The following is a 27,850-nucleotide window of genomic DNA, read 5'->3' as shown; positions in this document are numbered from 1 at the left end:
CATACTTGGGCCTATTTAGACTTCTACAACTTGGTTCCAGTGGTACAGTCAGCAGGAGGGTCCTAAGTTTAGGTTTAAGCTTAACCGCTAAAGGCGTTGAAAAAAACACAAAAAAATGAGAGGAATGCTATAAATAGTGGAGCCCTGTGAATCGCCCAGAGTAGGATTCCAACCCATTGTTTTTGTGCCCATTATGCCGCCTCAGATTAAACCCAGTGATATGCAAAGTGAACAGTCCAGCCCCAGCTGTCAGGCCGGGTCCTCTTTGAATCCAAATACAAGCAACCCAGGCCTAGTTGGGCCTCTCCAGTAGGGTGCATCTGGGTTCCAGTGGCGCCATGAGCACAGGACCAAAGTCTGGGAATAACCTTGGTCACTAGTTGTAAACTACAACTAGATCTGTTTTCTAGCTCTTCTTTTATGTAATATTGTAGGAAGCTTGGGTGTACATGGGGTTTTGGAAAACCAAGCTGCACAACTCTCCCACCAAACACCTCAAATTTAGTAGCCTTACTTCACTAGTTTATCAGAAGCAAAATCTATGTTCTCCTGGCATACCCTGACTCAAAACTAAGTTATTGCATAAATGGTTGCCGCCGCACAAAGTTCTTACACATATGTTGCACAGGGGTGTGGACGTGCTATAGCCATATTGTTTGGGGTCAGGGTCATCACGTTTTCATGTTTATTTTGTTCTTGGGACAAGTACGTCCAACCCTCTGCAGCACAACAGTTTGGCTGCCAGTTTACAATAACATATTATGTATCCGGGAAGTGCATTGTCTGCAGTTAAGGTAATATTTGTGTATGTATTTCTGGTATACATTAATGCAAAGCCGTTATTATGTTTAGCGCTCTAAAGAAATGTAAGCTCGGACTGCGATACTGACTCGTTCCAGGTTAAAAATTTGTACACACGTTTGCAAAGTTGAACAGTATAAGGCTATGTATAATGGTCCCACAATGCTTTCTGATTAGGTGCAAATATTTGCAGAAGCTTGAAAGCAAGATTGATGATTCTTTGCTTTCAAAATAAAGTGTAAAAAAAATGCAAGTTGGAGGAAAAAAGACTGTTTGCTAAACTACTGTGAATTTTAGGTACTGTTTCTTTGAAACTTTATTTTGTAAAATATGTTAATGCATGCTAGTATTTCCAAAAAATATTCGTAATGGAAAATCGGTGCAACCAGTTTGAACAAGATTATTGGAAACCTGAAAATAAACAAGGATTGTCAAATCCACTAGTTCTGATATTGATGTGTCTTGATTTGCCATGTTTTTGTAAAACTTTATTGTTGTGAGAGCTGCAGCACCCTCCTTCTTATAACAAGCTTTGGCAAAATATTTGTCTCAAAAAGCACACATACCCACAGTAGCTTCAGGTGCTGAACAAAACTAGTATGCTCCTTCTGAAAGAGCAGAATGGTGTCACTGTGTAGCCAGCCACTAGAGAGAGAACTTAAAAAAAAACAAAAAAAAAAACACCAGGCTTAATTAGGGATCTAGTTAATAAAGAAATTCACATAAATTCTCCCATGGTCTATTGCCTGGCATTAGTGTAGATTTCACAAGAATTTACAGAAGTAGGCCAGGAAATCGTACTCCTAGAAAATATTTGTGAACTGAATTTTAGCATGAGCAAATATGCATGTGTAGATTTGATCATGTGAACATCTTTTTGAGCATTTACAAGTTCACCTTCCCTCCAGCCATTTTGTTACCCAAACCTGAAGTTTTACTACTGCCATTGTCGGGATTTCATGTTCTACCTTTCTTTATATGGGAATATATAAAAGAGCTACTAAAAACACCATATGACATGCAAGGTAATAGTTGAGAAGGACTTAAAAGGGCATTCCAACCATGTAAATGTTGTTTACTAGGACTCGATCCCTAGTATGTAGATCTACAGAAAGGTGGCACGATAACAGAATTGCTAGTATTCAAACCCTACTACAGTATCAGCCTAGGCATAATCAGAGAAGCTGTTAGAGATCTTATATAGTAAGATTGCTGCCATCATTTGTCACCGCACTACACTGCACCGGAGGGACAAGTGGATATTTTTACAGGACAAGTTGATTTATGAAGCAACATGTTCCATGGACAAGTAGATAGTTTTATTGAATTCCACACCCCTTATTTCGCAACAAGAATACTTTCCATGCTCTTATTGAATTTCTGCCTTCAGCTGGGATGTCTTCCACTAATATGAGCATCCTGATGCTGCACTGCGTTTGTAGATATTAGTATAAAATGGTGAATATAAAGCAGTGTGTATGTATACACATCAGTTTCTTTCTCCTCCCAAAACCTCTTCAGTCAAAGGCTGAATATTTAGCAATGTGGCATATTTAACATGTGAACAAAGAGTGTAGTACCTCGTCAATGTGTGCTTGTTTGCAACATGGGTGTTTCCGTTCAGTGGAGTTACTAATCCCTTTCAGGGATGCATTGTAAGAACTACCTTGATTAACAAACTCAAATAACTATGCAGCACTTCAAATCTTTGTGTGTCTTATTTTATAGCTTTGTTTTGAGACCTTCAAGAAATCGTTGTGCCAGGTTTACTTTATTTTTAATGTGTTCTTTGGGTCTATTTTAGGGAGCTATCCTTAAATATGTGCATTAAGTAAGGAATTTGCAGTAGAACCTTAAAAAGATGTTGAATATTTATTTGAAGTCATCCTGATCTAGACATTGTTTAAGTTGAAATGAGGGATTAGCTTCTGTGGTGCAATGATTATTGATGCTGTCGGGAAAACTGCATTTTCATCCATGGCAATGCTTCCCCATCCCCCTACCGCTCTATCCCTACTACACACAATCCTCTCTTCCTGCTTTTTGTGACTTCCTGCCTTTTCTCACCTTTAGTCTACCAGCCTTGGCAATTAGACAGAAATGCTTGAATCCTTCCCCGTCGTCAAGATGGGAGCCCCAGATACATTAAAACAACTATACATACAGGCTACTGCAATGAAAAAAGGCCTAAGGCCTTCACTTTAGTAGCCCGTCCTCATCATTATGAGCAAAAGGTCCAAAGTAAGGTCCAGCCAATAAGGCTTCCTCTCCCTCTAGAACCCTCCTGAGAGGAGCTCCCTTCCCTCAGATGTTCTACTGCACGTCGTGCTAGGGAGTCCATTGAGCTCTGCTCATTCAACACTTCAGAGAACTTCATTTTTGCTATTTTCCCTCAGAAAAATGATTTCCTACAGCAAGTAAGGTGTCTTCTTCTTGCTTTACTAAAGGGAACTCTATTTTGGAAAGAATTCACCATGTCAGATAAAGAGAAGAAAAGCCTTTTCAGAGCCTGTAAGACCTGTGGGAAGAAGAGGCTTCACTCTGAGGACCCACACAGAGACTGTATTTACTGCCTCTACCCTGACCATGTGGCCAAAGACTGCAAGGTTTGCAGCACCTTTTCTAACAACCCTCAAAGACAGGGAGGGTAGGCTACTAATGTGACTCCAGAAGTTGAAGTCCAGATCTAATCCAGTGTCTAGCTTTGACAGTGAGGAATCTACAACTTCCTCCAGAAAGCTACAGAAAAGAGGCAGATCTCCTCAACCTCACTCAGAAGATCTTCCCAGAAAGGCTCACAAGAAATCCAAAAGGGTGTCCTCTAAACCTGAAGTCCTTCCAGTTCTCCTCACAGGAGTTCTGTTTCTTCTAAAAGGCACTCAAAAGCAAGAGCTATCTCCTCAGGGCGCAGCTAAAGAGCCTTTTCTGAGCCTCCAACACCACCTCCTGTGGTGGAACATGTTTTTAAGAGGCCATCCGGAAGATCTACGACGACATTGTCGACGAGAGCATCGTCGACGGCAGTGTCTAGAGGTGTTTGCACAGCATCGTCGTTGACTGCTACAATATCTACGGCGTTGTCCTCTTCATCGACAATCGTGTCGATGACGTCCTCGTCGACAACATTCATGGTGGCCTCACCCATCGCCTCTCCTTCATCGATGTTACCACCTGTGAGACCGTCGAAGTTGACTCTGGCGTCGTCGTTTTCCTCGTCGTCGAATTTCTCCATCGATGTCTCCGTCAGCGCTCCCGTCGACGATACCGTTGGTGATGCCGATGAGTGTACTGGCTACGTCCCTGTCGACTATGTCATCTGTGTTGTCGTTGACGAGAGTTAAAGCACACAAGAAGTCTTCTTTCCTTTCACCGTTAGTAACATCTCCAAGTAGAGTTTCAGCCTTGGTACCTAGGCATCTGCTGGAACAAGAGGACACAGACGATGAGGGACCTTTTGGGGTTGCTCATAGCCCATCCGAACTACACGTCAAGTGCCAGGATCTAGAGGAAGACACCCAGCATGATCCGCACTCTTACTACCCGCAAGCGCACCAGTATCCTTATCAGGAGCAGATGGTTTCTTTGCCAGGATCACTCATAGCTGATGTACAGCTTATGTTGGAAGACTACAGAAGGCGGGTTCCACCAGCTGGCTTGGAAGTTCAGCAGCCTGTTGCGCCCTCTATACCTTCTACTCCTGTCCATCCAGGAATCCAACCATCCCATGTACCGCCACAGACATCGATTTCCATCCCTACGCAGGATTTGTCCTCCTCTGAGTATGATGATGATGACAGAGAGGAGGGAAAATTACCGGACGCAATAACAGAATGGGATGACTATCAAATTCCTACTCCGTCCTCTCGGGTTCCTGTAGATTCCCCTCCCGGTGACATCGGCAGTTTCCACAACCTGCTTGAAAGATCTGCTAAAGGATTTGAGTTGCCCATGCCCACAAAGCAGATGGACTGCTTTTTGTATGATTTTAAGGATCCTTTTCAGAAGAGTGTTAAATCTATGCCGATTGTGGACTATATCTGGAATGAGGGCATTAAAGTTATGAAGAACCCGGCCATGGTCACCCCGGTTCTACCTTGCCTTGACAAAAAGTTACAGGCGCCTGAAGACTCTCCGGCCTGCCTCACAGGCCATCCCAGACCCGATTCAGTTATTGCACAACGCAGATCAAGGAACCCTTCAGCACCAATCTCTGCCCCACCTGATGAAGAGGGTAGGAGATTAGACAATATAGAAAAACGTTTTTCATGAATGGCTTCGCTTATTATAAGTGCTTCTAATTCTCTGGCTATCTTAGGCAGATACGATAGACAGATATGGGCTGACATTGCGCCCTATTTGGATCAACTGCCTGAAGACTCTAAATTAGAAGCCAAGAAAGTCTTGCAGGAAGGGAAGAGTTCTTCTGCAGAAATCATGGACTGCACTATGGACATCGCCACCACTGCTTTCCGTCTGGTGGTAGGTTCTGCTGTTCTTAGAAGGCAAGGTTGGCTTCGAGCGACTTCATTTAGACCTGAGGTCCAAAAAAAGATCATTGACCTCCCTTTTGATGGTGAAGCCTTTTTCTGGAGCACATTCATGATGCGCAGTAAATCAAGATTGACACTGAGACAGCCAGGTCCCTGGGCACCTTGCAGTTTAAAAGGCAGCCTTTCTGAGGAGCTCGAGGCCGTGGCTATTCATCGTATAGACCAGGTTTTCAGCAGTATCGATGTTCCTTCTGTCTCTGTGGCATCTCATTCCTTTTGTCCTCAATTCCAACAGTGACTTATTCGAGAGCTTCCCAGAGAGGAAAGGCTGGAAGACAACCAAAAGATACAGGCCGAAGACAATGACTTGCTATCGTCTCCGGCTATGAACCTTCACTTGCATTCAAGACTAGGGGCGAAGGATTTCCCTCTACTTCCACAATTGGCAGAAGATAACATCAGACCAATGGGTCCTAAATCTCATGCAGTTTGGCCATACCCTGGAGTTCTTGCACTACCCTCCTACGATGCCTCCCCTTCCACGAAAGATGAGGCGCTTGCATCTGCTCGGGCAGGAGGTTGAGTCCATGCTTCTCAAGGGAGCTATAGAAAGGGTTCCACATCGGGAGAGAGGAAAGGGTTACTACTACCGATTCTTCTTAGTCCAAAAGAAACAAAGTTGGCGTCCAATTTTAGACCCCAGGGATCTCAACACTTATCTTAAAAAAAAAAAACAATCATTCAGTATGATCACCCTATCGGACATTCTGTCCCTTCTAAATTCGGGGGATTTCATGGCCACCCTCGATTTGCAGTACGCATACTTCCATATCCCTATTCAGCCCTTCCACAGAAGATATCTCAGATTTGCAGTAGTGGGAGACCATTTCCAGTTCAAAGTCTTGCCCTTTGGCCTGAAATCGTCTCCCAGGATCTTCACCAGGTGCTTGGCTCCAGTGGCAGCTTTCCGCAGGAGACAGAACCATCAAGTCTTCCCATATCTGGATGATTGGCTGGCAAAGCCAGATCCAGATCTCGGGCGCAGAAGTCCACGAGAGCTTGTATCGAGCTGTTCACGAGCCTGGGCCTAACAGTCAATCATGAAAAATCAAAATTCCAGCCCTTAAGGAGAAGAACTTTTCTAGGGGCAGTTCTGGACACCTCCACCAACAATGCAGTCCCTACAGAGGACAGACAGAGGAAGCTCATCTCCCTCATGAAGCATTTACAAAAAAAGAAAAAGTACATTTCAGTTCGCCTCTTCAAGTCCCTGTTAGGGATGATGTCCTCCTGCATCCCTCTGGTGCCTTTCTGTCGTCTAAGAATGAGACCCCTTCAGGAGCAGTTAGATCTTCAATGGGCACAATCCATGAGGTCTTTCAACGATATCATCAGGATAACAAAGCCCATGATACTCTCTAGCTTGGTGGACTCACTTAGCGAAGGGGCTTCCTTTTCTTCCCCAACAAGCACTTTGGGTAATAACTACCGACGATTCTCTCGAAGGATTGGGTGCTTTTCTCCAGCACCTACAAGTAAGTACATCAGAAAGTCTTTTCCTTTGCACTTTTATCCCAAAAATAAGAGGTTCATCGGTTCTCATCCGCACGGACAACACAACAACAATGCATTACATCATAAAGCAGGGAGGAACCAGGTCTCTGCTCTTATCGAGAGAATCTCAGAGCATTTGGGAGTGGTCTATCCGCCACAAAGTAAACCTTTAAGCGGATAATGTCCTAGGCATACAGAACATCATTGGGGATTCCCTGAGCAGATCAGTTGTCCAGCCACGAGTGGGAGTTGGACCAGGAAGTCTTGGGTCAAGTCTTCGCCCGATTGGGGGAAATCGAACCTGGATCACTTCGCCACCCACAGAATGCAAGATGCCATTTCTACGCATTTCGGGATCCACATCGGGGCTCTTGGGGGAATGTGTTTTCCATGGCATGGTCAGGAATTTATGCCTACGCTTTTCCTCCCATTCCCCTGATTCCAAGAGTTCTGGCGAAGATCAAGTTCGAATGCTGCAAGCGCCTTCTGATTGCTCCAAGCTCCTCCTGATTGCTCCGGCATGGCCTCGTCAGTTTTGGTATACGGAGCTCCTTCATCTCTTGCAGAGCCGAAGCATCCCTCTGCTAGTTATGCCCTCCCTGCTTACCATGAACGAAGGCAAAGTTCTCCACCCGGATCCGGCTTCACTTCACTTGACAGCCTGGCTCCTGAACACCATGAGTTTGCGCATCTAGATATACCATTGGATTGCAGGGCCATTCTTGCCATAGCTGTAGCTGAGAGTACCAACAAATGTTATCGTCTAAAGTGGAAGAGATTCTGCTCTTGGTGTGCTCAGGTGCACCCCTTTTCTTCATCACCGCAGCAGATACTACCTTATCTTCTGCTCCTAGCCAGATCGGGTTTGGCGATCTCTTCGATCAAGGTTCACCTGCCAGCGATTTACCGTTATAGGTGTAGGGAGAACATGCCTCCTCTGTGGTCAGCGAGAGTCATAAAGCTGTTAAGGGTTATTCAGGTCCTTCCCTCCAGTACGGCCTCCACCTCCTTCATTGCACCTTAATTTGGTTTTGTCTCAATTAATGAAACCACTGTTTGAGCAAATCCACAAGGCGGATATAAAGTTCCTATCTTGGAAAGTCTCTCTCTGCTCGCTGTCACCTCAGCTAGAAGAGTAAGCGAAATACAGGCTTTCACCACCCGGGACCCTTTCTTACAATTAAAAAAGGATAGAGTAATTTTGCGAACAAATCCAAAGTTCATACCTAAGGTCCCTTCCGATTTTCATATAAATCAACCGGTGATACTGAAAACATACTTTCCTAATCCATCGACGCCAGCAGAGCGGGCTCTACATTCTTTGGATGTTCAGCGGTGCCTGAAGTTTTACCTGGACAGAACTAAACAGTTTAGACAATCTAACCAGCTTTTTGTGGCTTTCAGTACTCCACGTAAGGGACGAGCTTTATCTAAACAATGAATTGCGAGGTGGATAGCATCTGCAATTAACTATTGTCATACAGCGGCAGGTAAACCTTTGCGGAATGGACCGCGAGCACATTGTACAAGACAAATGGCTGCATCCATGGCACTTTTTGCGGGAGTACCCATTCAGGACATCTGCAGAGCAGCCATGTGGAAGTCTTTGCGTACTTTCGCAAGACATTACTGTTTAGAGGAAACTCAGCAAGGAGATACGGCGGTAGGACAAGCGGTGTTGCGACATCATTTCCAGTAACAGTGAGCTGTTGTAAATTCTTTATTCCTTTTTTCCCGCCAGCCCAGTTTAATTTTCACACATTGCATAAGTTTGTTTCTTCCTTTATGGCTCTCATATTCATAGTTTTTGCCTGTTTAAGGTACCGTTCTAATATATTGCTTATTGTTTGCCTAATACGCTATTCTTTCCTACATAATATTTTCCTTCAAGATTTTGCTGATCGATGTATGTTCCAAGGTGTAAAGATGTAGTTTTATTTTTATATATATCAATAACTGTACATAAGGATTAATGTTATGCAGTGTGCTTCATTACTGCTTGCTATTCTGATTCAAGCATGTGAATCTATGAAAGTTCCAATACTGGAGTAAGAAAATAAGTTGGAATCTTTCATAGATTCACATGCAACCCTCCCTCCTCCCGGGAGAAGCTCACCTTTTCCTGTCTTCTTCAGATACTCTTATACTTGTGCTTGAGAAAATCTGAGGGATGGGAGCTCCTCTCAGGAGGGTTCCTGAGGGAGAGGAATCCGGATTGGCTGGGCCTTACTTTGGACCTTTTGCTCATAATGATGAGGATGGGCTACTAAAGTGAAGGCCTTAGACCTTTTTTCATTGCAGTAGCCTCTATGTATAGCTGTTTTGATGTACCTGGGGCTCCCATCTCGACGACCGGGAAGGATTCGAGAATGTGAATCTTAAGAAAGATTCCAATACTGGAGAACTACAGTTACAGGTAAGTAACTTATTTTCATATCACTGATGTTGGATTGCCTAAAAGATAAAAGGACATGGTTGTAGTAGGAAACCTTCTGTTATTTATTTTGTTTTTAATCTACAGGAAATCTTCAGGCTCCTCTTGGCTATGACAAGTTTAGCTACTCTTGGAGAAGCAAAAAGGGGACCAAATTCCATCAGTCTATAGGAAAGCATTACTCCTCTGGCTATGGACAAGGTGATACACTAGGCTTCTACATCAGTCTTCCAGATGAAACTGAGACTGCCAAAGCTGTGCCTGATACCTACAAAGATAAGGTACCCAAATTTACTGTAACTTCTTATTATGGCTTTAGAAATGGACATCACTACAGTGTCACTTGAGTCTGCTACTGCCTACTTGTGGCTTTCCTTTTGTTACCTGTGGCATTAGGATTGCTGCCCTTGCTTCCAGGGGTTAGAAAGACTGAATGAGGTAGGATAACCTTAACAGGCTTTAAATCCCCTTCCCTTTAAACAGGAAGTAGGATGGTGTAAAGTGAGTAAGCCAGAGACTGGGGATCAACCATTTTGGTTCGCTCCTAATTTGCATGATATCACTTCTACCTAAGGTGTTTTTTGGGTGAATAGATATCCTTGGAAAAGTGTGTTAAGTTATAAATTCCATACAGTATAGTAATTCAGAAGAAAACGAGTTGGTTCAGAAATGTTGCAGAGCAATGGGATTTTGAAGATCCTGAAGTTTTGCTGGGTTGTTAGAGAGCCCTTATGACTTCGGGCCAAACTATCACATTTTAGCTTATTTTTGCAAAATACAAACCAAGAGAAATAGCACTGTTCACTTGCATTCAAAAAAGGATGTTCAAAATGATTTTCCAAATTGAAAGCAGTTATTTTTATTTACATTGTGCATGGTCAGTTGTCCATGGCAGGCAACTTTGAAAAAGTTTTCATGGAATGATGTTTAAATGGGGAAAACCTTCTTTGTTTGTTCTCAGTTTTGTGTGGTTACTATCTAGATGGAAAACGGTGCCAGAGCTGTTTTGCATCTAAATTCAGTGTGTAAAATTGGTGCATGCTTGTAAATCAACAGTTTTGGTTACCTCCTTCTTACAATCATTTACAAGGGTCGACACAAAAAATACTTCTTATTATACATTTTTATTTTCTACAGGATTCTTTAGCCATCATTTGTTAGTTAATTTGCAGTCTGTTTTTATCTTTGGTGTCCAACTGTTGGAGTAAGGCAAATGCTTTTCAGTACTCACGCTGTGCCAGTTCTGTAGTGCAACAGATTCCAGGATGTGTAGAGTACCTGGGTTTGATATCTAGTGGCCTGAATGGTGCTTGCAGAGTTCTGAGTAATTTGCAAGGTTTGGATACTGTGACAGCAGCTCAGAGGGTAAAGAGCTGGCTCCCAATATCCGTCCCTTGCAGGCTGTGGGTCAAATCCCAGAATTCTACCCCTCAGGCTTAAGTGTTTGTAAGCCTGCTGAATTTAAAATTAAATATCAAAGTTTGTACTATTTAGGACTTGAGAAGATGGCAACTGCTTGGCTTAGGCGATATGAATCATTGGATTTGGGTAAAGTATTTAGAACTTGTTGCTCCAACACCCTCGATACACTTGTACATTGCACTGTCGTGAGCTAACTAAAGTCAGGTGAAGAATCGCCAGATTTTCTAGTACACATTTAGAATGACAGAGCTGGAGTATCACAAGTAGCACTTACTTTAGGTGGGGGGAAAAAAGCAATAAGTCCATCCATGTAGATGTCCACAGGAATATCCACTAATTCAGCACCTCATAGGGCAAATGAAAGATCAATACATAGAGCTGTGAAGCTTCAGATTCAGTGGCGCTGGAAGTGTTACAGAAGTAGTGCACACACTGTTGCATTTGGTAGCAAGTTTCTCTCGTAGGGGATTTCCATGTATAGTCATAAGCATTGAATAGTTCCGCGCGCCTGCGGGGACCCCGGAGCACTGATGTGAAGTATATTCTTAAGTGCAAACACCAGCCGTTTAAAGAAAAGGTCTGTCAAAAAACACTTAAGAATAACATTGTGCAGCCTATGTGAACAGCTACACAGGCCAAATTGTTGAAAAGAAAATCAATAGTAGTGTAAATTCATGTTCAAACACCTATTTATTCTAGAAATGTAATAACAAATACATTCTCATACTTTATTTACACCTCTGATGAGAATAAAACAATGCAGGGCAGTGTAGCCCATAGGCTGCCATTATACAGAATGTAAATAGAGCTGTGCCTTTAAGAAAAGTAAAGTCTTCCTGTTTCCCATCATGCACAGCAAAAGGCAGTTGCCTCAGTTCTTTTTTCCGGCTCCTGCTGACAGGACCCTGAAGCATTGAGCTCTACCTCACAAAAGCTTTTGTGACAGAAATTCATTGAAATATCTTCTGAATTTCATTTTCACTCGACGTTTTTACCTTTGAGTGATCATTTTCTACTGATTTCTGTTAAATTCTGACAGAATTTTGAGGTTTTTCTAGTTAGAAATGCCTTCACTTTTTGATAAATGTCCTTCTTGTGGAAGAAAGAAGGCTAAAACAGATTCACATAGGGTCTGTATAATTTGTCTTCCATCCAGCCATAAACCGGAGTCGTGTGACATCTGTAAAACCTTCTCTAGAAGAACCCTTCGTGACAGAGAGAAGATCCGACTCCAGGCGAAAGAGGACAGGAGAAAAAGTGGCCATTCCACTACAGAGCGAGGAGAAGGTCAGACTTCTACCAGGGCTCAACCTGTTTCCTCCATGACTCCTTCCAGACCTGCTGAAAAACGACATAGATCTCCGACGACGTCGAGAGCGTCGACGTCGAAGCAGGGAACGGCGCCAACATGTTCGCCGTCGAGGAGTGCTTCGCCGGCGAGAAAACGACATCGTTCGCCGTCGACAGCTATTTCGCCGTCGAGGCGGCGAAGACACCCGACGTCGAGAGGATCTGGGTCGCCGTCGACACGGCGAACACAGTCCACGCCAAGGAGATCCGAGTCGGGCTCGCCGTCGACACGGCGAGGGAGATCGCCGTCGAGAGAGAGTGTTCGCCGTCGGAGGCGTTCACCGTCACTGCACCGACGTCGAGGTTCGTCGTCGAGAGGTTCTCAGCGGCGAGACGAGTCGACGTCTAGAGGCACTCGGCGTCACCGCAGTTCGACGTCGAGGAGTGCTTCGACGTCGAGAAGACCATCTAAGAGGCCTAGAAGGGTTTATACAACCTCAGAATCCTCGGCCTCGCTTATCCTACTTCCAGCATCACCACAGCTCTCACAAAGGCAGTCTCCTTTACCACAGACGCCGGTAACACCTACGGCTCCTCTTCCGGCGCCTCCTCCAGAACCTGTTCCGAGGACTCCAACGCGATCTGCAGGGCGTTCTGGTTATTCCTCGAGACGTACATCTACCTCAAGGCACCGTCGTCAATCACATCATGGACATTCTTCATCGTCCACACGAGACTACTCTCCAACCTTATCAGACTCACCATCCCCAAGAGTGTCTCCCATAGATGATGTCAACACATTTCAGGAGGTCTTAGTGAGAGGGGCAACCAAGCTGAATATCCCGCTAGCAGCTCCAGCCCAATCGACATCAGTAATCTTTGAGACCTTGCATCAAAGGACATCTTCACGACCTTTACTTCCACTGGTTCCGGGTCTTATTGAACCGGCAATGGACATTTTTCTCACGCCGGCTACAACAAAGTCTGCTCCTTCCAGACTCATTAAAAAGTACCGTCCACCAGAGCAAGATCCTCTATTCTTGAGGTCGGACCCAGTACCAGACTCGGTAGTTATAGTGGCAGCGAAGAAATCGCATTCGACGTCACCGTCTTCCTCTGCTCCCCCAGACAAAGAAAGCAGAAAGATCGATGCTGCAGGAAGAAAAGTATGCTCGACGGCATCTATCACCATAAAAGCAGCCAGTGCCACTGCTTTATTAGGGAGATATGATCGATCCCTCTGGGACTCTATACTACAGTTCTCAGAGCATCTCCCTAGGGACAAAAGGGAAGATTTCCTAGAGGTCGTGAGCGAGGGAGCAATGGTTTCTAACCAGATCATAAGTGCTGCGGCAGATGCTTCAACTCTATCCGCACATAACTATGCTCATGGTATAGCGCTCAGGAGACATGCATGGCTGCGGCTTACATCGCTTAAACCCGAAGCACAGAACCTGCCTTTCTCAGGCTCCACTTTATTCGGCTCTCATGCCGATGATGAGATGGCCAGAATGAAGTCGGAGCTGGATACCTTAAAAGCGGTAGGCATAGAGCGACCTAAAGAACAGCGAAAGGGATTCCGCCCATATCAAAGAAGACTGTTCACCCACAGGTATCAGGCTCCACATTGGTCGTCTTCACGCCCTCAGCAACAGCAGCAGCAGCAGCATCAGAGGGGCTTCTCCAGAAAGTCGACAAGGGGTCGTTCAACACCTCAGACCCAGACACCTCGACAAACTCCCACGTCTAGGCCCTGAATCTTTGCTTCCCCCTCCTCCGTTACCCACTCCGGTAGGGGGAAGTATCTCAAATCATCTAGACGAGTGGCTACGCATCACAACAGACGCCTGGGTATTGAATATTGTGAGACATGGTTACGCTCTCATATTCACCAGTTCTCCACCATCTGTTCCACCCAAAACAGCCAACCACCATCTCGAAGCTCTGCAGTTAGAGGTCAATATCCTATTGCAAAAAAGAGCCATAGAACCCGTTCCCATCAGCCAACATGGGAAGGGGATTTATTCGAGATATTTCCTTGTACAGAAAAAAGACAAACAAGAGTTTCGTCCCATCTTAGATCTGAGGACAGCAAACAAATGGATTCGCAAAGAAAAATTCAGGATGTTAGCCTTACACCAAATTTACCCACATTTACGTCAGGGCGACTGGCTATGTGCGATAGATCTTTGCGACGCTTACTTCCATATCCCAGTAGCCAAGAAACATCGAAAATTCCTAAGGTTCACTGTCGGAAAACGCCATTACCAATTTGCAGTTCTACCGTTCGGCCTAAAATCAGCGCCAAGGACTTTTTCCAAATGCATGGCGGTAGTAGCCGCCCACTTGAGGAAACAGCGAATATTCGTCTATCCCTATCTAGACGATTGGCTCATAAAGGCCTCCAGCTATCTCGAGGCACAGCAGCATTTCGAATGGACTCTACAACTGCTACAAAAACTTGGTCTTCAAGTCAATCTTCTGAAATCAACAGCAACACCTGTTCAGAGGTTGCATTACTTAGGGGCCATTGTAGATACCAAGCTAGGAAAGGTGTTTCCTTCGGAGGAACGACGGTTATCGATTCTCCAAAAGTGCAAACAACTGCAGGAAAGACCTCAAGCCACTGCAAGAATAATAGCTTCTCTACTGGGCTCGATGGCGTCTTGTATCCATCTGGTTCCCAATGCTCGTCTCCATATGAGACCATTGCAGGAAAATCTAGAGGATCAGTGGTGTCAACTGAGGGACGATTGGGAGAACAAAGTCCTGCTGTCTCCTCACACCCTACAATCCCTCAAGTGGTGGTGTTTGCCCAGCAATCTCTTGGTGGGGATTCCGTTCCAACAACGACCTCCATCTCAAACCATCGTAACAGATGCGTCACTGCTCGGATGGGGGGCGCACATGGAACATCTTCGAGTCCAAGGCGAGTGGTCACAGAAAGAGAGTCTCTATCACATCAACCTGCTGGAACTTCGCGCAGTCCACCTTGCGCTCAAAGCCTTCCTTCCCTCGCTGAGAACGGAAACTCTCCTTCTTCAGACAGACAACGTGGCCACTATGTACTACGTGAACAAACAAGGAGGCACCAGGTCCAGAATTTTATCCAGAGAGGCCCAGACAATCTGGCATTGGCTTCTAGCCAGGAACCTGTCGCTAGTGGCAACTCACCTGCCCGGCATCCAGAATGTTCAAGCGGATGCCCTCAGTCGGGTAATAAGCGAGAACCACGAATGGGTACTACACGACGACGTCGTTCATTCCATTTTCGCACTCTGGGGTACCCCTTCTACAGACCTATTCGCAACCCCAGAAAACAAAAAATGCCAAAACTTCGCCTCCAGATATTACCATCCAGGGACACTGGGGAATGCCCTATGGATAAGCTGGTCAGGGGCATTTCTTTACGCCTTTCCACCGCTTCCCCTGATTCCGGCAGTTCTCCAGAAGCTGTCCAATGCTCAGACCAAAATGATCCTAATTGCTCCGGAGTGGCCACGCCAGTGGTGGTTCCCAGACCTTCTTCACCGGTCACTCAAACCACACATCAGGCTACCATATCGCCCGGACCTTCTCACGAAGTTCAGAGGGCAGATATCTCATCCCAACCCCTCATCGTTGAGTTTGGCAGCATGGCTCCTGAGCTAGTGCAATATGGACATTTGAACTTACCTCAGGACTGTATGGAAATTCTGAGGGAAGCAAAACGCCCTTCCACACGATCAGCCTATGCAAGCAAGTGGAAGAGATTCTGCATTTGGTGTTTACACAACAACATTGACCCGGTTTCTTGTGGAGAACAATCTATCTTACCATACTTGTTAAGTTTGGCAAAATCGGGCTTACAACTGTCGTCAATAAAAGTTCACTTGGCGGCGATAACAGCATACAGAAAGAGTCCTTCACAAACTTCTTTTTTTCGGATTCCGATTATTAAGGATTTCCTAGAAGGTTTAAAAAAGGTTTTTCCTCCCATTAGAAAGCCTTCTCCTCCATGGGAACTGAACGTTGTCTTATCACGTCTGATGCTGCCGCCATTCGAGCCGATACACAAGGCATCGCTGCAGCATCTCACATGGAAAGCTGCTTTTCTGGTGGCAATCACTTCAGCGCGTAGGGTCAGCGAAATCCAGGCCCTTTGCGCTCAGGAACCCTACACGGTTTTTCATTCTGCAAAAGTGGTAATGAGAACTCATCCAAAATTTCTACCTAAGGTAGTCTCCGACTTCCATGTGAACCAAACAATTTCATTACCGACTTTCTTTCAGAATCCAGCTACTCCTGCTGAGAGAACTCTGCACTCTCTGGATGTAAAGAGAGTATTGAAATTTTACTTGGACAGGACAAAAAGCTTACGAAAATCACAACAGCTTTTTATTAACTATGGCCCAATCAGAACAGGTTTGGGCACATCTAAACAATCTTTATCCAGGTGGATTGTTTCATGTATAATGTTATGTTATCAGTTAGCAAACAAATCCCTTGGTGGTAGACCAAAAGCTCACTCGACCAGAGGGAAAGCAGCTACTGTAGCCTTGATGAGAAATGTCCCTTTGGCAGAAATATGCAAGGCTGCCACTTGGAGGTCGGTCCATACCTTTACTAAGCATTACTGCCTTGATACAGACGCTAGGGCAGATGCTCAGGTTGGACAGGCTTTGCTCAAGAATTTGTTTGCATGATTCATGTTTTTCTCAGTATTCTTATATCGACTCCACCGCGGCTATGGGGATGGGCTTGCTACTCTATTCAATGCTTATGACTATACATGGAAATCCCCTACGAGAGAAGGAATGGTTTCTTACCTGTAACTCCAGTTCTCTCGTAGGGGTATTTCCATGATAGTCATAAGCAACCCTCCCTCCTCCCCGGTGGAGTTGACATAGAACATGAATATTATGGAGGTGGGTACTCCAACAAATGTTTTGTTGTTTCTTCATGTCAGGTAATAGCCTCCAAAAAAGAACTGAGGCAACTGCCTTTTGCTGTGCATGATGGGAAACAGGAAGACTTTACTTTTCTTAAAGGCACAGCTCTATTTACATTCTGTATAATGGCAGCCTATGGGCTACACTGCCCTGCATTGTTTTATTCTCATCAGAGGTGTAAATAAAGTATGAGAATGTATTTGTTATTACATTTCTAGAATAAATAGGTGTTTGAACATGAATTTACACTACTATTGATTTTCTTTTCAACAATTTGGCCTGTGTAGCTGTTCACATAGGCTGCACAATGTTATTCTTAAGTGTTTTTTGACAGACCTTTTCTTTAAACGGCTGGTGTTTGCACTTAAGAATATACTTCACATCAGTGCTCCGGGGTCCCCGCAGGCGCGCGGAACTATTCAATGCTTATGACTATCATGGAAATACCCCTACGAGAGAACTGGAGTTACAGGTAAGAAACCATTCCTTATTCTTAATAGAGACCTTGAGGTTCTTAATACCATGTTGTTATACATCTTCTAATGCTGGCGCAATTTCTAGTCACTGTGTGCTTCCATTATCTGTTCACATGGAGCAATGTGGCTGTGTATCATGATGTATGCATTGCGTGTTGTGAGTTACATACTTGCATGACCTTTGTTCTGTTGGTTTTCAGTGTTTCTTTTCTAAGTATACTTCTGTCGGCATTTAGATATGTCACTTCTAAAGATGGGAAGCAGATTTATTTTGTTCAAGTGCATTTTTATAATTAAATGTTCCTGAATGTGTTGCTTTTATTTCCTAGGCTTTAATTAAATTCAAAAGCTATTTGTATTTTGAAGAGAAGGATTTTGTAGATAAAGCGGAGAAGAACCTGAAGCCAACTGTTGGAAGTCAAGTAAGTGCCTTACTTTTGAAGGAAATGGTGCTACGTGGTGAAGCTGAGAGGTCGATGGGGAGGAGGGTGGAGAGAGACATCAAGTGTTCTGAAAAAAGGCTGTGGACTGAGGCAAATTCTATATGGCTGCCATATTCTAGTGGGTGCATGAGGAAGTTGGAGGGAGGGTGATTGGCCAATAGGACAGTTTGGTAATGGTGGCAGCCGGTTAACAAGGAAAAGGGAATGGGCATCAGGTGCAAGTGACTGTTTGGAGAAGGGGCACCTTGCTGGGAGCTAGAGTAGTGAATGAAGCAAATGTTCCTGGAGTGGGATAGTGAAAGTCTTCGATGCCATCTCTTAGCAGCTGCATGTTTACATTAAGCACATAAGGCAAATAAAATGAGCTCAGGAGTGTTATCCCTTTCATAATGATATCAACAAGATGCTGGAAAGGTGGTCGACAAAAGATTTAAATCCATTGGAAATATTTCAAGACCCGTTCTTGTGGCACCCATTGCTACCCCGTAGGGTTTTTACCTGTCACCACATTTTGGAGAGAATGGGTTAGGGGTCCAATATAGGCAAAGTAGAAGATCTTCTAGGGGCGATCTGCTCTGAAAGTAATTCCATGTATGCAGTATGGTACTTAATATGTATATTTTTTTCAGATTGTTTTCTACAAAAACGGTGTTAACCAAGGTGTGGCCTACCAGGATATATTTGAAGGTGTTTATTACCCTGCAGTCTCCCTGTACAGATGCTGCACTGTAAGTATAGGCTATTTCTTTGTATGCACAGCTCTTAGACTCTTCTTAATGCGTAAATCTAAAAGCTATGGTAGCAATGCTTCCTTTCATTGAACAAAAGGTCCCTTGCAGCCTGTATTAGGGTGTTATTTAGCTTCTGATGGATACTTCTAAGAACCGGTTTCTCAGCTTAGACTATACTGTGGTCGCCAGACTGGATCCTGAGAATTTTGTAACTGTGCTCCCACACACCGATAGGTGGCATCATGCAGCTCCATTCAGGATCCATAGCACCCCAGAAGTTATGGAGCAAAGCAGCATATTACTGCCACCCCGATGCACTGATGTTGGCTTCTTTCTTTTTGTGCCTTCTAACATGGATGAGGTTCTCTGCTCTCACCATCCGATGATTTCTAAAAACCTTGAAAAGTCTGCTAGGGATCTATTTCCCCATCGAAAACGGCTCTCACAACTGCAGGAAGCAGATGTTGTTCACTGACCTGCATAAGGTGTGCCTATTGTGCTTGAGCTTCAGGCACAACTGAAAGTAGTGTGGTAGATGTTCTCGGATGCCCCCGAAGGTGATTAAAGACCAGAAGGTAAATTTGTATGTCACTGAACATAAGAAGTTGTGCGTTTCACTCCAGTCCTGCTTACTCTCAAAGTTACAGGCCCTGTCCTAGTCACAGAGCCATCCCCACCACCACTCCACTTTGTGTTCCAAATCTTCAGGTGAGTTGACATCCAGGGAGAAGCATACGAAATTGAAGCTGGACTCGACCCGTTCCTCCTACTCTGATTCAAGAGAGCATTTTAATGACATCAAGATGTAAGTAGCACAGTACAAGGTCACCTGCCACAGAACAGATTTCTCAGTTGGTCCTGATGCACCCAGGGTTCCCCAGGCTATTGTTAACCCCGCAGCAGATTGAGGCCATGCTGCAAATCGTCATTGCAGCTCTGGATTGCTCTGGCACATGTTTAGGCCCCATCTAACTGCAGGAGCCTATAGTCGGATTACTGCAGGCGGTCCTCTTTCTGCACAGATCATTCCCTAGAGGCCTATTACCAGACCCTTATCAATTCCGATACCGATTTCCACTCTAGCCTCGGTCCCCATTGATGGTGTGGTACCAGTGCCCATGGCGAACTCCAAACTGAAGTTGGTTGGAAAGATGTCACGGTATGAAATTAGAAGAGCGCAACTGGTTGTTATGCAGCTTGACTTTAAATTAATGTCACTACTGCGTCACAAATATCAGCAGAGGCCAGAGCAGGGTGGACCACAGGATACTGATATAGTGACTGAGGTGGCTTGGTCCCCACCTCATTTTACCTATGAAGCCTTATTTCTTGTTTTACATAATACCAATGAGCTCGATGCCTCACCTGAGACCATAGCGCCCCTTAAATTAGGCTCCTGAGTAAGTGCGCACACTTAAGTTCCCTCCGCACAGAGACCAATAAAAGGTACACACCACAAAGGATTCCTCTGCATTCATAAAATGCTTCATTATCTCCTTAAAAGTGAATCCGCAGTGATGTACCTGTACTGATAAACGCATTTTCAAGGACGTATTTTTTGGCCCTCCGAAATACCATTGGAGTACGTTTGAACACCTGCAGCGAAGGACAGTCCTGGAGCAGCAGGAGAGCAACTCAACGCGTTCCCTGCTGTCCAGGGTCCAACCTGCTACATACCTCTGCCAAATTTCCCCCGACATGTTCTGAGGGTGAGCAGTTCTCGCTCAGGGGATCTCATTTGATATTCATAAGCACTGAAGAGTCCCACCCATGTACAGAGATTCCAGCACACTTCTTTACAATATGTTTTCCGAAGTGTAGATCTCTCCTTTCTTAAGTCGAGCCTGGAGAGACTCTTAGGGCACTAATATTTTGCAGCCTATAAAGAAGGCTTAATTGGCCAATTGATTCAGGTTGCATTTAAAAAATGGGTGGTGATAATTTTTTTTTAAAAATCAGCCAAAGTAACTGGAATTGTTATAGTTTACTGTTTAAATCTCATTCACACCCCTTTTTAAAAGGAAAAAGATGGAGGAGAGCTCATTTAGCCCTGTGGGCCTGCAACTATGTAGATATGCAAAGCCTTTAAGGGCTCCAAGCGCACCAGTATCCCATCATGCCCAGCAGGTGGCAGATGTCTGTTATTTTTTTTTCCTGCTCCTGTTGACAGGACCTTGGAGCACTGAGCTTGGAGTTTTTTGGCTTTTTTTTTTTTCCCCCAAAAAATTTCACTGAAGATTTTTGACAAGTTTACTCAACAGATTTCGTCAGTTCAGGTGTTTTTCTGTCAGTTTCTGACAGAATTTTTTTTTCGTTGTCATACAAAATGCCATCCTTATTTGACACGTGTCCTGCCTGTGGAAAAAAGAAGGCCAGGTCAGAGTGGATCACTAATTTACCAGGGCTCTTCCACCTTCTTCTGAGAAATCCAGGTGAGGGAGATCCAAAAAAGAGAGTACCATCAAAAACAGGGTAGGGTTACTTACATGCTAACCGTTTGCTTTGGAAGGTCTGGACACTCAGTCACCATTAGGGTGTCTACCATCAGTGACATCCCAGAGACTGGAACTTTATAACTAAGTGAGAGCCATCCGTTTTGGACAGTGATTAAAAACTCGTCTGCTGACAGGGCTGTGTTAAATGTTGAAACATCTGTTTTTAAAAGGCGACATGTAGAGAAATTTTACAGCTGGTGCAGTGGCGCCAGGACCTAGGTCAGCAGGGTACGATTAGGTGGCTTTGTATGTTAAAATGTGGTATAAAATGCCTCTGTTTTTTTGTTTTTTTGATTTTTTTACTGTTGCAGATATTCTTAGTTGTGACTATAACAAAAAACAGTAAAATGAATCCTCACAGCCCTACTACTTAAATAATTCTCTTTTCAGGGCCTTCTATCTAAAGTAAGGAATAGGTAACTCAGGGGAGTAGCACATTCCTGTTGCCTTATAGTCTGGCCGACTGGAATTAGTTGGCTGGGGAGGACCAAATTATGTTGCAGGGCTGACTAAATTATGTGGGAAGGAAAGACAAATCTGACAAAATATGGACAAACTGTTCACTTCATTAGTACCAATTTAACACCATTACAGGAATAAGCAAAAGAAAGGTGACCAGTCAACTTTTGCAAAGGGCCTTCCACTGCGCAAGAACACGTGTTGCTGCATTTCTAGTAATGTTGGATAAGTTTTAGCTAGAACAAAATCTACAGATAATGCATCAAATTATGGATAATGCAGCATATACATAAATATGCGGGAAAACTCTACACCCGCAAAATAGCACAATTCTAGTGGCCCTGCTTATAGTCTGCAAATGCTTAGATACAATTCATGTACCAGAATCCTTTCTATCTCTCTTTGTAATTTTTTATGAAGTTGACAACTCTGAGAGAATCAACAGATTTTTCTAAATCAAGTGTTTAATACATATTTGTAGTTTTATAACTATGTACGTGATGGTTGTCCGCTTTTGCACTCCTCGCTCGTTATGGTGTTTTCGATGCCATCAGTCTGATCTGTTTATGATCAAAAGTTATGACAAAGGCAGTAGTCCTAGCTTGTTTGTTGTGAAAAGCATTTTTAAAGCCAGTTGGCCTATGTTGGGGGCTTGTTATAGTACTGTGCTTAAACAGTGTAGGCAGGCTTTTACTTAACAGAATCTCCCAGATTACTATATTGGGCAAGAGTTTTGGTGTTGGTAACCGACTTCATCAAACTGCGTGGATAGTCGATTTGCACCACAATCCTTGTTAGGCCTTCTTATGTTTTATTTTTTTATTTTTAGACAATTGTTATTTTGTATTTGTTTGTAATTTGATTGATGGATGCCTCATAGGAATGGTTATGCCCAGTACAGTTGGCCTGACTCGATTACGAGGGCGAGCCAATGACAAAAGCTATAGACCTGACTGGTGCATTGGGAAAAGCTTTTTTTATTTTAGATTCCATAGGTCTGATTTATCTTTTATAAAAAAGTTCAATATGCCTGATTTATTTATTATGAAACGCACCAGCTAAAGCCAATAGGCCTTTACAGGTGGATTGTTATAGCACTTTTTTAATGCCTGCAGCTCTGTGTGTGGGGGGGTGTATGTATGTATGTGTGTGTGTGTGTGTGTATGTATGTATGTATGTGTGTGTATGTATGTGTTCGGTGGCATGTGTAGCTGCAGATACACATGCTGTGCATAGTCCGCCGTCTGGTGTTGGGTCGGAGTGTTACAAGTTGTTTTTCTTCGAAGAAGTCTTTTTGAGTCACGAGACCGAGGGACTCCTACTTTGGTTCCATTGCGCATGCGCGTCGACTCCATGTTAGATTGTTTTTTTTTTTTTCCGCCATCGGGTTCGGACGTGTTCCTTTTCACTCCGTGTTTCGGGTCGGAAAGTTAGTCAGGATCAACGGAAAATTCGTCGGTATTGTTTCGTTCGGTATCGGGTTAGATTAGAATCGACACCGAATCTTGAAGAGCTCGGGTAGCCCTTCGGGGTAATTTCGATTCCCCCATCGGGGCCTGGTCGGCCCGACCGCGTGCAACATCGAGACTGATGGAACGGACCCCGTTCCGATTCTGTCCTAAATGCCACAGTAAATATCCCTACACAGACCAACATTTGGTCTGTAACTTGTGCCTGTCACCCGAGCACAAAGAAGAAACGTGTGAGGCCTGTCGAGCGTTTCGGTCGAGAAAAACGCTCCGAGACCGAAGAGCCAGAAGGTTGCAGATGGCGTCCACGCCGACAGGACAACAACGGTTCGAGGAAGAGGGAGAAGAAGAAACATTCTCCATCCACGAATTGGATTTCGAAGAATTCGACGTCGAAGAAACCGTGAGTAAGACGTCGAAACAAGCATCACACAGAAAAACAGACAAAGCCCAGGGGACGCCACTGCCGGCAGGCCATGGCTCAACCCATAAAGTAGGTGACCGTCCATCGGCACCGAAAAAGGGCGAGCTGGTGCCGAGATCGTCCGACTCGGGTCGAGACACAGGCACGCAGCAATCTCGGGACCGAGAAACTGCCGCAGAAAAGGGTCGACACCGGCACCGAAGATGGTCGACGCCAAGAAGGTACGACACCGAAAAAGAGGAAAATCTCTTCGGAGCTGCAAACAACAAAAGACACGGTTTCGGTGCCAAAACGCCCAGCAACTGAACCGAAAGCCAGTTCCTACTCAGAGGAACAATCACTGTCCTCCCAACTTCAAAAACACAGAAGTGGTACAGGGAAGATCAGCACCCTTCCCCCAATCAGAAGAAAAAGGAAACTAGATTTCCAACAACAAGAAAAAACACCACAAGCAAAAGTGGTGAAGAAGGTAACTCCACCACCCTCTCCACCACCGGCAGCTCATATATCACCGGCACAGACTCCGTCACAATCACCAGCTCATACCACCATGAGCCAAGATGACCAGGACGCATGGGATCTCTGACGCCCCAGTATCGGACAATAGCCCTGAGTCGTACCCCACTAAGCCCTCACCACCTGAGGACAGTACAGCGTATGCTCAGGTGGTAGCTAGGGCAGCAGAGTTTCATAACGTATCGCTACATTCAGAGCCTATCGAGGATGACTTCCTTTTTAACACCCTGTCCTCCACCCATAGCAATTATCAAAGCCTTTCTATGCTCCCAGGAATGCTAAGGCACGCTAAACAAATCTTTAAGGAGCCAGTTAAAAGCAGAGCAATAACCCCAAGGGTGGAGAAGAAATACAAGGCACCACCCACAGACCCTGCTTTTAGTACATCACAACTGACACCAGATTCAGTTGTCGTAGGAGCAGCTCGTAAAAGAGCCAACTCTCACACATCAGGCGACGCACCACCTCCAGACAAGGAGAGCCGAAAGTTTGATGCAGCCGGGAAAAGGGTTGCAGTACAAGCTGCGAATCAGTGGCGCATCGCCAACTCGCAGGCACTCCTAGCGCGATATGACAGAGCCCATTGGGACGAGATGCAGCATCTCATCGAGCACCTCCCCAAAGAATTCCAAAAACGGGCAAAACAAGTGGTTGAAGAGGGACAAAACCTATCCAACAACCAAATCCGTTCTTCTATGGATGCAGCAGATACAGCTGCAAGAACTATAAATACTGCTGTAACGATAAGGAGGCATGCATGGCTGCGCACATCCGGCTTCAAACCTGAGATACAACAGGCAGTGCTCAATATGCCGTTCAATGAACAACAATTGTTTGGACCAGAAGTGGACACTGCAATTGAAAAATTAAAGAAAGACACTGACACAGCTAAAGCCATGGGTGCATCTATTCCCCGCAGGGCAGAGGCACATTTCGCAAAACTACTTTCAGATGAGGGTTTCGAGGTCAAGCCAGCACCTCACAAACAACACCGTCTACCTACCAGGGACAGTATCAAAGGGGAGGCTTTTGGGGCCAATACAGAGGGGGCCAATTCCCAAGCAACCGGGGAAAATTTCAAGGGCCCAAAACCCCTCAAAACAAGCAGTGACTCACAAGTCACAAAACCCCTTCACACAACACCAGTTGGGGGGAAGACTAAGCCAGTTCTACAAATCTTGGGAGGAGATAACAACAGACACTTGGGTCTTAGCAATTATCCAACATGGTTATTGCATAGAATTTCTCCAACTCCCTCCAAACGTCCCACCGAAAACACACAAGATGTCCAAACAGCATATAGACCTTCTAGGACTAGAATTACTGCAAAAAGACGCAATAGAATTAGTACCAAAAACACAAAAGAACACAGGAGTTTACTCACTGTACTTTCTAATACCGAAAAAGGACAAAAGTCTGAGACCAATATTGGATCTCAGAACACTAAACACCTACATCAAATCAGACCACTTTCACATGGTCACGTTACAAGACGTAATACCACTACTGAAACAGCAAGACTACATGACAACGTTAGATCTAAAAGACGCGTATTTCCATATACCGATACATCCCTCGCACAGGAAATACCTAAGGTTCGTATTCGAAGGAATACATTACCAATTCAAAGTGTTGTCATTCGGAATAACAACAGCACCAAGAGTCTTTACAAAATGTCTAGCAGTAGTAGCTGCACATATCAGGAGGCAGCAAATACACGTGTTCCCGTACCTAGACGATTGGTTAATCAAAAACAACTCGCTAACAGTGTTTACACCACACAGATTATGTTATACAAACCCTTTACAAACTGGGTTTCTCCATCAACTATGCAAAGTCACTGTAAGGAAATGCCTCCTTGGCATGGTTGCCCCCTTACTTTTTGCCTTTGCTGATGCTATGTTTACAATTGAAAGTGTGCTGAGGCCTGCTAACCAGGCCCCAGCACCAGTGTTCTTTCCCTAACCTGTACTTTGGTATCCACAATTGGCAGACCCTGGCATCCAGATAAGTCCCTTGTAACTGGTACTTCTAGTACCAAGGGCCCTGATGCCAAGGAAGGTCTCTAAGGGCTGCAGCATGTCTTATGACACCCTGGAGACCTCTCACTCAGCACAGACACACTGCTTACCAGCTTGTGTGTGCTAGTGAGGACAAAACGAGTAAGTCGACATGGCACTCCCCTCAGGGTGCCATGCCAGCCTCTCACTGCCTATGCAGTATAGGTAAGACACCCCTCTAGCAGGCCTTACAGCCCTAAGGCAGGGTGCACTATACCATAGGTGAGGGTACCAGTGCATGAGCATGGTACCCCTACAGTGTCTAAACAAAACCTTAGACATTGTAAGTGCAGGGTAGCCATAAGAGTATATGGTCTGGGAGTCTGTCAAACACGAACTCCACAGCACCATAATGGCTACACTGAAAACTGGGAAGTTTGGTATCAAACTTCTCAGCACAATAAATGCACACTGATGCCAGTGTACATTTTATTGTAAAATACACCCCAGAGGGCACCTTAGAGGTGCCCCCTGAAACTTAACCGACTATCTGTGTAGGCTGACTAGTTTTAGCAGCCTGCCACAAACCGAGACATGTTGCTGGCCCCATGGGGAGAGTGCCTTTGTCACTCTGAGGCCAGTAACAAAGCCTGCACTGGGTGGAGATGCTAACACCTCTCCCAGGCAGGAATTGTCACACCTGGCGGTGAGCCTCAAAGGCTCACCTCCTTCGTGCCAACCCAGCAGGACACTCCAGCTAGTGGAGTTGCCCGCCCCCTCCGGCCAGGCCCCACTTTTGGCGGCAAGGCCGGAGAAAATAATGAGAAAAACAAGGAGGAGTCACTGGCCAGTCAGGACAGCCCCTAAGGTGTCCTGAGCTGAAGTGACTCTAACTTTTAGAGATCCTCCATCTTGCAGATGGAGGATTCCCCCAATAGGGTTAGGATTGTGACCCCCTCCCCTTGGGAGGAGGCACAAAGAGGGTGTACCCACCCTCAGGGCTAGTAGCCATTGGCTACTAACCCCCCAGACCTAAACACGCCCTTAAATTTAGTATTTAAGGGCTACCCTGAACCCTAGAAAATTAGATTCCTGCAACAAGAAGAAGGACTGCCCAGCTGAAAACCCCTGCAGCGGAAGACCAGAAGACGACAACTGCCTCGGCTCCAGAAACTCACCGGCCTGTCTCCTGCCTTCCAAAGATCCTGCTCCAGCGACGCCTTCCGAAGGGACCAGCGACCTCGACACCCTCTGAGGACTGCCCCTGCTTCGAAAAGACAAGAAACTCCCGAGGACAGCGGACCTGCTCCAAGAACAGCTGCAACTTTGTTTCCAGCAGCTTTAAAGAACCCTGCAAGCTCCCCGCAAGAAGCGTGAGACTTGCAACACTGCACCCGGCGACCCCGACTCGACTGGTGGAGATCCGACGCCTCAGGAGGGACCCCAGGACTACTCTGATACTGTGAGTACCAAAACCTGTCCCCCCTGAGCCCCCACAGCGCCGCCTGCAGAGGGAATCCCGAGGCTTCCCCTGACCGCGACTCTTTGAATCTAAAGTCCCGACGCCTGGGAGAGACCCTGCACCCGCAGCCCCCAGGACCTGAAGGACCGGACTTTCACTGGAGAAGCGACCCCCAGGAGTCCCTCTCCCTTGCCCAAGTGGAGGTTTCCCCGAGGAACCCCCCCCTTGCCTGCCTGCAGCGCTGAAGAGATCCCGAGATCTCTCATAGACTAACATTGCGAACCCGACGCTTGTTTCTACACTGCACCCGGCCGCCCCCGCGCCGCTGAGGGTGAAATTTCTGTGTGGACTTGTGTCCCCCCCGGTGCCCTACAAAACCCCCCCCCTGGTCTGCCCTCCGAAGACGCGGGTACTTACCTGCAAGCAGACCGGAACCGGGGCACCCCCTTCTCT

The 27,850-nt window shown here is 45.4% G+C and overlaps 1 protein-coding gene across 4 annotated transcripts in view; it reads left to right on the top strand.

Moving 5' to 3' along the window:
• The window catches only part of ASH2L (ASH2 like, histone lysine methyltransferase complex subunit), a 231,446-nt gene that overhangs the window by 151,705 nt on the left and 51,891 nt on the right, over window positions 1-27,850 (top strand). For all 4 annotated transcript variants that reach the window (XM_069213442.1, XM_069213441.1, XM_069213444.1 and 1 more), the window contains 3 exons: window positions 9,367-9,560; window positions 17,728-17,820; window positions 18,471-18,569. In XM_069213442.1, the coding sequence (XP_069069543.1) occupies window positions 9,367-9,560; window positions 17,728-17,820; window positions 18,471-18,569 (386 nt within the window). The remainder of the gene's footprint in view (window positions 1-9,366; window positions 9,561-17,727; window positions 17,821-18,470; window positions 18,570-27,850) is intronic.

Source organism: Pleurodeles waltl, chromosome 11, assembly GCF_031143425.1.
Source record: "Pleurodeles waltl isolate 20211129_DDA chromosome 11, aPleWal1.hap1.20221129, whole genome shotgun sequence".
NCBI lineage: Eukaryota > Metazoa > Chordata > Amphibia > Caudata > Salamandridae > Pleurodeles > Pleurodeles waltl.
The sequence above is the reverse complement of the archived record's forward strand: the minus strand, read 5'-3'. Positions and strand labels throughout refer to the sequence as shown.